Source organism: Coregonus clupeaformis, chromosome 35, assembly GCF_020615455.1.
Source record: "Coregonus clupeaformis isolate EN_2021a chromosome 35, ASM2061545v1, whole genome shotgun sequence".
NCBI lineage: Eukaryota > Metazoa > Chordata > Actinopteri > Salmoniformes > Salmonidae > Coregonus > Coregonus clupeaformis.
Window position 1 is genome coordinate 25,354,697 of NC_059226.1, and position 11,263 is coordinate 25,365,959.

Consider the following 11,263-nt stretch of genomic DNA (forward strand, 5'->3'; position numbering starts at 1 on the left):
CATGGCAAGGGATTCAGTCTGGGCCGGCAGCCTTGTGAGGGTTAACACGTTTGAATTACTTACATACCTCCTCAGTGGAGACTGAGTGTGTAGCCCACGTTGTCATCGGGGGCTCTCCTCGGCAGCTTAGGGTCATTGTGTTGAATCATGAGAAAAAAGTGTTTAGCTCGTCCAGTAGTGTGGCGTTGGTGACCGCGATGTGGATGGCTTTCTTTTTTAAAATGTTTCAATTATGGAATCTAGCTTTACATTTCAAGATTAAGTGGTATATTTGGATACATTTTATTCCCCATATTCTATTGATCCAATATGACAACACAATTCATAATTATAAAAAATATTGCCAAAATGCTAGGCTGCATGTGTGGGTATGAAGACCTGCTGCCAATCGTGATGATTTCAGATTTTTTGTGTGGCTCCCACCCCTATCAAAGTTGCCCATCCCTGACCTATACATTTTCCAGCCTTTGACCTTCCTGCCATTCGACTTAGATTTACAGAGATATGTTTCTATAATTCACTCATTTATTACTGGCCAGTGCAAGAACTGCACGGTCCACTCATTTTCCGTCCTCTCTCCCTTGTGACAACTTTCAGATGTTGAATTCCAGAGAAACACAACAATTTGCATCTCAGGTGAACTCCGATAAGTTGTAGCAAATTCAATGTCTGTTTTTTTGACCTAGTCAAAGCCCAGACCTCAATCAAATTGAGAATCTGTTGTATGACTTAAAGATTGCTGTACATCAGCGGAACCCATCCAACTTGAAGGAGCTGGAGCAGTTTTGCCTTGAAGAATGGGCAAAAATCCCAGTGGCTAGATGTGCCAAGCTTATGGAGACATACCTCAAGAGACTTGCAGCTGTAATTGCTGCAAAAGGTGGCTCTACAAAGTATTGACTTTGGAGGGGGGAATAGTTATGCACGCTCAAGTTTTTTTGTCTTATTTCTTGTTTGTTTCACAAGAAAATATATTTTGCATCTTCAAAGTGGTTGGCATGTTGTGTAAATCAAATGATACAAACTCCCCAAAAATCAATTTTAATTCCAGGTTGTAAGGCAACAAAATAGGAAAAATGCCAAGGGGGGTGAATACTTTCGCAAGCCACTGTAGATCACGTTGAGCATACTGGCCTATCTGCAGAACTATGTGGATATTTGATTTGTTAAATACACATTTATACATTTAGCTATATTATCTATATTATAATATGCTTAGCATTCTAAGCGGCGGGAGGATCCCCTCCTACAATTTCGCGCTTATTTTCTTAATTATAGGCTCGAAAGAAGCTCGTCCTCCTCTTACATCTGGCTGGCCACTTTATATTCCTCTGTGTTTTGTATTTTTCACCCATAATGCTCAATGACTTGACATTCCAAATTACCATTAAATAAAGCCAAGTGATTATTTCTACCAGGGTTCATTGGGTTGGCCAAAGAAACAGAACACTATTTTAATTTGCAAAATAAAAAATATCGTCATCCTGTCAATACTATGATGTTACTGAAGACAGTAGTTTTCAATGGGTGTGTTCGTAAATTCACTCTAGAGTGCCAGAGTGTGCTCAGAGTGCGCTCTGGGCGTTTGTAAATTCAGAGCATTGTCAGATTGTCTGTTCGTTTCGCTCTCCGAGCATTCAGAGCGCACACTGGATGCTCTGGCCGAGGAGTTGGGTTGATCTGAGCGTTCTGACCTCACAACGGCAGTCAAGCACCCAAGTTAACTGGCTAAAGTTCGCTAGCTTGCTAGCTACTTCCAGACACAAATGAGAACACCTCACTCTGATAATTTTACTCACCCTAGCAGAGCTGGTTAGGCTGTTTTCATGTTATCTAGAGCGTTGGTGACTGTAACTGTGCTGCTGGCAACAAATATATATATATTTTTTGCCAACGTTTACTGACACAGGTCATATTCAACGGGTGTTGCGTGTTCGTAAATTCATCAGTTGTTCTGCGCTCTGGCACGGAGTAGATAGCCAGAGTGAATTTACGAACGCACCCAAAATTCAAACTACAACATTCAGTTAGACTGATGTTGTAGTATAATATAGAATGCCTAGTATGCTCACAACTGCATTGTGGTATAGATATTGCCATCTCTTGTACATACGTATATAATGGCGTTTGATAAAAAAGTGTACTGACAAGTGTCTAAATGACTCCAGCTGCATCAGAAACCAGTAAAGTGTTGACTTCAACATCTGGATCAATTCATTGTGATATTCATGTAATGTATTTGGAAGTAACTAGCTTTAATCTCACTTCTAAAACAAATGATGCAGGGAGTTGGTGTATCATTTCAACTTTAATTTGTTGGCAAGTTAAACATGTTTCAGGTAGACTAGCTGGTTAAGAGCATTGGACCAGTAACCGAAAGGTTGCTGGTTCGAATCCCCGAGCCAACTAGGTGAAAGTCTGTCGATCTGAGCAAGGCACTTAATCCTAATTACTCCTGTCAGTCGCTCTGGATAAGAGTCTGCTAAATGTCTAAAACGTAAAACAGTAGATCAGTCTGTTAACGTAGTAAATAAGTAGACAAAGTGTATTTTCTCTGGAGAACAGTATGGCAATGTCTGACATACAGTGCATTCGGAAAGTATTCAGACCCCTTGACTTTATCCACATTTTGTTACGTTACAGCCTTATTCTAAAATGTATTACATTGATGGGGGGGGACAATCTACACACAATACCCCATAATGACAAAGCAAAAACAGGTTTTTAGAAATTTTTGCTAATTTCTTAAAAATAAAAAACAGAAATATCACATTTACATAAGTAGTCAGACCCTTTACTCAGTACTTTGTTGAAGCACCTTTGGCAGCATCAAGTCTTCTTGGGTATGATGCTACAAGCTTGGCACACCTGTATTTGGGGAGTTTCACCCATTCTTCTCTGCAGATCCGTCAGGTTGGATGGGGAGCGTTGCTGCACAGCTATTTGCAGGTCTCTCCAGAGATGTTCGATCGGGTTCAAGTCCGGGCTCTGGCTGGGCCACTCAAGGACATTCAGAGACTTATCCCGAATCCACTCCTGCATTCTTGGCTGTATGCATAGGGTCGTTGGAGGCGGCGTATGGTAGAGAAATTAACATTAAATTCTGGCAACAGCCCTGGTGGACGTTCCAGCCAAGGTGTCATGTAAAAAATCTTCCCAGAGTTAAATAGTTCCCAATCGTTCTAATTTCTCACAGCGTGAAAATGTTCCCAGTTAAATAATTGCCCGTCGCACACAGACTTTTATCATTTAAACCATATTATCAACCGGCTGGTAGAGCATGTTTTGACAGTTTATTTAGAAATAGATATGAAAAAATATTCACTTGAACCTGATTGGTCAACTCCCCTAGCCCTCCTGCTCAATTTACATAATTTGTATCCTTTTGGTTTTCTGCAGTTCAGTGGTGGCACTAAACTTTGCCCACTCAGTGGGCTGTAAGAAAACTCAATTAGTCACCAAAGATTTGGAATAAAAGGCAGGAACTCAGTTGGTGAGGGATTATTATTGCACCATTCCTGTTAGTAGAGACCATGAAGAGTAGGAATATGAAAATAAAGTTAAATGTAAAAAGGCTAAAAAGCACACATTTCATAAACATATGCTCTACCAGGAGGTTGATACACTATATGTGGACACCCCTTCAAATTAGTGGATTCGGTTATTTCAGCCACACCCGTTGCTGACAGGTGTATAAAATTGAGCATCCAGCCATGTAATCGCCATAGCCAAACATTGGCAGTAGAATGGCTTTCCTGAAGAGCTCAGTGACTTTAGGATGCCACCTTTCAGTTTGTAAAATTTCTGCCCTGCCAGAGCTGCCCCGGTCAACTGTAAGTGCTGTTATTGTGAAGTGGAAACGTCTAGGAGCAACAACGGCTCAGCCGCGAAGTGGTAGGCCACACAAGCTCACAGAACAGGACTGCCGAGTGCTGAAGCGCGTAAATGTTTTCTGTCCTCGGTTGAAACACTCACCACCGAGTTCCAAACTCTGGAAGCAACGTCAGCACAAAAACTGTTTGTCGGGAGCTTCTTGAAATGGATTTCCATGGCCGTGCAGCCGCACCAAGCCTAAGATCACCTTGCGCAATGCCAAGCGTCGACTGGAGTCTGGAGCAGTGGAAACGCGTTCTCTGGAGTGATGAATCACGCTTCACCATCTGGCAGTCCGACGGACTAATCTGGGTTTGGCGGATGCCAGGAGAACGCTACCTGCCCGAATGCATAGAGCCAACTGTAAAGTTGGGTGGAGGAGGAATTATGGTCTGGGGCTGTTTTTCATGGTTCGGGCTAGGCCCCTTAATTCCAATCAAGGGAAATCTAAACACTACAGCATACAATGACATTCTAGACGATTCTGTGCTTCCAACTTTGTGGCAAAAGTTGGGGGAAGGCCCTTTCCTGTTTCAGCATGACAATGCCCCTGTGCACAAAGCGAGGTCCATACAGAAATGGTTTGTTGAGATCAGTGTGGAAGAACTTGACTGGCCTGCACAGAGCCATGACCTCAACCCCATCGAACACCTTTGGGATTAATTGGAACGCCGACTGCGAGCCAGGCCTAATCGCCCAAGATCAGTGCCCGACCTCACTAATGCTCTGAATGGAAGCAAGTCCCTCAGCAATGTTCCAACATCTAGTGGAAAGCCTTCCCAGAAGAGTGGAGGCTGTTATAGCAGCAAAGGGGGCACCAACTCCATATTAATGCCCATGATTTTGGCATGAGATGATTATTTTTGACACTGACGCGTTTACCTTGAACGTAATATTGTTGGGAACCTAAACCGGTGGGTTTAAGTGACACATAGTTTTGGACAGGTTTGTAGACAATTTTCTTCATATTGTTGTTTAAGATCCAGCACACTATTGAAGTACCGGACATTATAAAGCAACTTCATCACAACTCTCTCAATGACATTCAATTCAGCATTGAAAAAAGGCACAAGTTTAAGTTTGTTCCACCTGAGTGAGTCTAACCACAAGTCAGAGACAACTAAGATGACACCAAATGCATTTGATAGGTCATTTTTGTCTTCTTCTAATGCCTCTTAAGGGGAAAGTAATCCAAAAGAAACTGAAATTAATCATACTACGTTACTGAGTTTGGGTAATCCCAACATTACGTTACTTAACTAACGGTTTACATTTAGAAAGTAACCTACACAACCCTGCCCGTGACCAACCAGCAGCCAATTTTAGATGATTTCCCATTATTTAGCCTGTTATACATTACCTCTTGGGTGCACTTCCCTATCTCTATACCACCAATACTCGAGTGCATAGTGTAGTGTCCTCAAACTCAACTCTGGACCACAAAGCCAATGCCACTGCTTCCCCTCCCCTAGAGAGCATTCGCGAACCAGATTGGGCAAATTTGCCATTTATCGCAACAGTTTGTGACAAAATTATCCGTAGAGCGGAAAATGCAATGGAAACACATTAACTTTTCAGTAAATGTAACGTAATCACGCAGCCTTTTATCCGCAAATAAAGTGTCTGATGGAAACACCTCTGGTGGGGAAATGCACATTTTTTAAATGCAGATTTGATAATATTTGCATGATCTGTCGCAAATTAGATAGAAACCTAGCTATTGACAAGTATTTTTCACCCTCATCTTGAGGTTAATTATTTTCACAGCAAGGCTTGAATTCAATTACACAAGCTCTTTGAGACACACCAACAGTTTCAGCATATACAATAGGTTAGAATCATGTCATTCAATAATATTTCTATTAAGTACAAATATTTATTCTTAAAACAAAATTAAAATTAAGGGAGAGGGAGAGATACAGTAAAGACACTTCTCTCATCACGTAGCATCTGGGATATGAGAACATTACAGAAAATCTGGCTTTTAACACAATTGAAACTCCAAGATCAGAGTGGGCATGGATGGCCAATACATAGTGCTGGAAAGAGATAGTCCTTCAATGTACTTGTGAGTAGTCCCTTAAGTAAAAAAAAAAAGTCTAACTGACAGGACTGCAAGCTACACTACGGCTAAAATGCAGACTGAGTATTCCCACACACACACCTTGACACAATCTCACACACAGCAAATTATAGTTGCCACCAAGCACTTCAGAATCCTAAAAATAATTCCTTAAAAACAAACTAAAGACAAAGTATACCTGTGAATCTCCCATGACGGTTTCTAGACAAAACATACACACTACAAGCACACAGACATGGACAACAAGGACACAAACAGTTTCATCTGACCTCCCACCAACCTTGTGGATGCCGGTCCTGTTTGAGTTCAGTTCAAGCCCGCTTGATTGGTCGACAATGAGAAAAATCCATCATCAAGGTACAATCTTCTCACAAGTCCTGGAAACATGAATGTTTCAGAACATGTTTAAGGAGGTTCTTTCGAAGTCCACCTTGAGGGAATGGATGATAATAGTCCAGAACAAAGCCCCTGTTACAGTCAATGGCTGCGCTCACACAGGCAACCCAATTCTGAGCTTTTTTCCACTAATTAATTGGTCTTTTGACCAATCACATCAGATCTTTTTCATATTTTGATCTGATTGGTCAAAATACCAATTAGTGGGAAAAAATATCAGAATTGGGCTGCATACCTAAATGCTGCCAATGTGGTTGTTAATAGGAGTTTGTGAGAGGAGGATATGGAGAAGGGGAATGTTCAGTAGAGGGCTTCGTTGTTGCTGCTTCGTGGCCTCTTGATCTTCTCTATGTTTTTCAGGATCATGTCGTGTAATGTCACCTGCAAGCGGATGGGGTTTGGTTATTACAGTAAACAAATATCTGCACCAGAACATGACAGGCTAACAACATAACGTTGATACAACTTGGTTGAACAGAGCCAGAACGGTGTGCATGTATGCTCACATATTGATTCCTCAGCTCTGACACAATGATCTTGAGGCTGATGTATTCCTTCTCGTCTATTTCAGTCACAGTGCGCTGGTAGTCCTCCTGCAGACAGACAGATGGTCAACATCGAGACAGCCTCAGGGAAGCAGATCGAATGTGGATTGGATGTAAACAGTAAACACTTACCACATGAGGGTACTTTGTAATTTTTGAGACTAGCTTCGCTCTGGTGATGTAATACCTGTCAATAACAACAAACGTTTGAGACAGTCCAAGGAACAGTTTCATAGATTTGAAGCTCTATGGTTACCTTGTTGCAATACTTGTTTCATATAGGGCGGCAGGTAGCTTAGTGGTTAAGAGCGTTATGCCAGTAACCTAAAGGTCGCTGGTTCTAATCCTCGAGCCGACTAGGTGAAAAATATGTCGATGTGCCCTTGAGCAAGGCACTTAACCCTAATTGCTCCTGTAAGTCGCTCTGGATAAGATCGTCTGCTACAATGTAAATGTAAATACACACAAGGTAGTGTATACTGTAGCATACCTTGAAATTTGGTCCAGGTAAGAGGCTGCCTCTCCTTCCACAGTCCTGAGCTCAGCAACAGTTTCCTCCTGTGGACAGAAACAACCACAAGACCAGCGTCATCTGACGGAACGTTAAAAGCGTGCAAGTACTGCCCCCTAGTGTTGGAGATTTGTTCATGTTTGGAAAAGTAGACAAGAAGCTATACATGTGAATGTGCATGTCTCTGCACTTATATTGATTGGAAAGTATAATACCTGGATGGATACGCCAAAGTTGTTACCATCCTCTATTCTGGGGATTAAGAGCTGGACCCACATTTTGACCTGAGAGTGAGAGACATACAGATGAGACAGTCATTTCTTAACAGTAGATCTCCACTAAGAAATTCAGAGAGAGAGAGCCCTCAAAAGGCAATCAAATAAATCCCTCAAAGAAAAATGGCTGTGTTTGTGTGTGTACATACTGTGTTGCATTTCTCTATGAGGGTTCTTATTTCTGGCTTGACTCTTTCGATCAGGTCCACCAGCTGGCCGTTGCTCTTTATCATCCCCCCTGGCATGACAAACACCTTGGGGCCATCTAGTGAGGTGGGATTGAGAGGTCAAACATCCAAGCAGCTTCTAGCTAATACAGAATACTGCAAATCAGTCAACTATTCCCTTCGATCAAGAAATGTATTGAAGATTAATGGTTCTGGCATATGTCGGCATTGACAGACATTGAGAGAAATCAACAAGCGTATTTTACAGCACAGCAATGCCATAAGACTTATTATGCAAGTATTAAATGGCATGACAACAGGCAGTAGGGTTTACCTTGACAGTTTTCATCATCTAGTCCATCTTCCATTTTCCGTTTTCTGGCATTTTGCTATAAACATTAACCTCGGGTTAACATAGGCATTACTTCTGTTACACGTCTCCCTTGTTCAAAGGGTTTCCAAATGTTTCTCCTTTCGAACAGTAATGGTCAAGTGCTTTGAGCACAGTGCCCTGCTTAAAGGGAGTGAGAGACTGCTGTTGTTGGCTATCCTCCATTTTGTTCAGGGTAGTTTATTTTCAGATGTGGAACATACCCTTGTGATCAGACTAACAAAGTTGTTAGGCAGCACCATATGAACAAACGCTAGCTAACTGTGGGTGCAGGCTTTTGTTCCAGCCAAGCAGTAACACACCTGATTCTACTTTTCAGTCTTCAATCAAGATCTTGATTTGTTAAATCAGGTGTGTTACCTGTAACCATGGTAATGTAATTGACAAAATCATGTTTGTCACTCTGGTATTGAATGTGTAGACTTTCATGATACTGATTTGATGCAAATGAGAATCCATTCACTTACCACATCCAGTCCATCATGACTATTGTTGAGGATGATTGGGTCTGGTACTTTGACATTTATCTCTGAGTGGATCTCTTTCAGGTCTGCGACATTCAAAATGGGCTCCTGGAAAGGATGCAGAAATCAGATCAAAGTTTATTTGTCACACACTTTGTAAACAACAGGTGTAGACTAACAGTGAAACGCTTACTTACGGGCCCTTCCCAACAACGCAGAGAGAAAAATAGCAATATGGACAAAAATCCATGTTGTGATAAACTGCCTGAATTGATGCAATAACGATAAGTTATAACAATGTGCACTACAGTTTTTTGTATTATCTACTACTGGTTTGATGGTTGTAGCCATCAACTGTCCCATTAAATGACAACAAACAAAAAAAAATATATATATATATATATATTTATTATTTCCGTAGTATAGGCTACTTATCGTAATGAACGATATCAGCAAAATTCCTGAGATAATTTTCTGTTTATCGTCCCAGCTCGTGTGGACCATGTTAATTAGTGATATGGACACCGAGGAACTTCAGGCTCTCCACCCGCTCCACTACAGCCCCGTCTATGTGGATGGAGGTGTACTCAGCCCTCCTTTCCTGTAGTCCATGATCAGATCCTTCCTCTTGCTGACGAGGGAGAGGTTGTTGTCCTAGCACCACACTGTCAGGACAACAAGGGTGGTGCCAGGACAATGCATCACAGCTGACAACACATCATGTCAGCTGTGACAGTACTTCAGGGGCTCTGCATTATCCTATATTCTATTTTAACAATGAAATGGACAACAATAGAATCCCTGTTATTAGAATATGAATTACCTTCAGAAAGCTGTCAAGTTCCAGCAACTTTTTAGGGAAAAAGTCTGCGACCAGGTTTTCAGCCTAGTAAAGGACAAACGTTTTTTTTAAACCAATGATCACGTGTGCACCAGCATCAGTATCTACATGATGCCTCCACTACACGATGATTCCAAACAGTTATTTGTGGTTGTTGTTTGTAAAATTTGTGAAATAAAAAGACTTTGACCATCAAAAGTCTAAAATAAGAAAATGTTGACACTCACCTCACCCGTGATCCGCTCTCTGAAAGTATCAACCTATGAGGAAATAACAATAATAACAACTATTTTTTTCCGAACACAATTTATACACCCGAAAGTAAAACCATGTTGAATATGACAGTCCAAGCACACCACGTGCCATTTGATGGAAGCCGCTGTCCACACCACCAGTTTTTTCCCCATACCGTAGTGTCTTTTCCTGTAGCTAGCAGGCTACCTATCTAGTTAAATTTGTACATTTGCTAATATTATTGCTCTCCCCAAGAACTGTTAGTGTTACCACAGATTAAATGGGAAATATGTAAATGAGTTACTAGTAACGTTACTAGCTAACTGCAGAAAAAGACAGCCTCGTGCATAAGTATTTGTGTGATGCGGGATACTATAGACAAACAAACAAATCGGTGCTGTCCAGTCCCAACAGAATAGATAAACACCACTTGACTGAGCTCAGATTTTTCTAATAGAACACTCATAAGTGATGTTGTGCTAATGGCTAATAACGTAGTTAGCTAAGTAATGAGCAAAATGTAGCTAGCCTCCCTAGCTAGCTAGGCCTGGCAAGCAATCTCAATTATTCAACTTCTACTTCCAAGAAATTGTGAAAACATTACCTTTGTTTTGAGGTCATTGTCTACCTTAATGCCTTTTGATGACATAATTTGAAATAACTCGAATTAATTGATATAAACAGAAACCAAACAACGGTATTACGTTGCTTTTGCCGCACACCGCTTCGAAATCAAGTTATGACGTTGACAACATGCGACTCGCAACAAAAAAAAACACGTGGACCGAAAAAAAAAAAAACCGTATGCTATGTTTCTCGTGGATTACTTCTTCTTCTTCAGTGGGGTTTATCGGCGGTTGGCATCCAACATTATGGTGCATTACCGCCACCTACCGTACTGGAATGTGGGCCAGAGACAGGGAGAAACTAAATCCTACCTGCCAACCCCGTTTCTCTTAAAAAAGATAACAAAATATTTGAAGCTATATCTAATGACGTTCTGCTCAATATACTCTTTAAACTAATTTCCTGTATCCCCTTCTCCCTCATACTAAATCTCATCCTCTCTCTTTCCCTCTGATACTGCCCACACTGTAGCAATACATGCTCCACAGTCTCTATTTCCTGACAATAATCACACTTTCCTGATGGATGCTTTCCTATCACGTTTAATGTCTTATTCAACTGGCTGTGTCCCACCCTTAATCTTGTAAAAATAGCCTCCTCTCTTCTGTCCCTTCCTGCCGTCCTCCCCTCCCCGACTTTCCTCTGTACCTGAAATAAATGCCTTCCCTTATTATTTATATTCCACTGCTCCTGCCATCTCTGCACCATCACTGTATATATCAGTCTTTTTGCCTCTGCCTTGCTCATTGTCACTTCAACATCAACATCCCCACTACTAAGTGCTTGTTTAGCCTGCTCATCTACTGCCTCGTTCCCCTCCACCCCCACATGGGCTGGAACCCAAGTAAATCTTATT

The 11,263-nt window shown here is 41.4% G+C and overlaps 1 protein-coding gene across 1 annotated transcript; it reads right to left on the reverse strand.

Moving 5' to 3' along the window:
• Window positions 1–5,729: 5,729 nt before the first annotated feature.
• LOC121550896 (proteasome activator complex subunit 3-like) lies at window positions 5,730–10,548 on the reverse strand. Its single transcript, XM_041863315.2, has 11 exons — window positions 10,385–10,548; window positions 9,774–9,806; window positions 9,529–9,591; window positions 8,709–8,813; window positions 8,185–8,239; window positions 7,833–7,948; window positions 7,624–7,692; window positions 7,388–7,455; window positions 7,030–7,084; window positions 6,859–6,945; window positions 5,730–6,733 (listed from the first exon to the last, which is right to left on the reverse strand). Exons 1-11 carry the CDS (start codon window positions 10,427–10,429, stop codon window positions 6,653–6,655), a joined length of 777 nt encoding a protein of 258 aa, XP_041719249.1. The 5' UTR covers window positions 10,430–10,548; the 3' UTR covers window positions 5,730–6,652.
• Window positions 10,549–11,263: the final 715 nt, after the last annotated feature.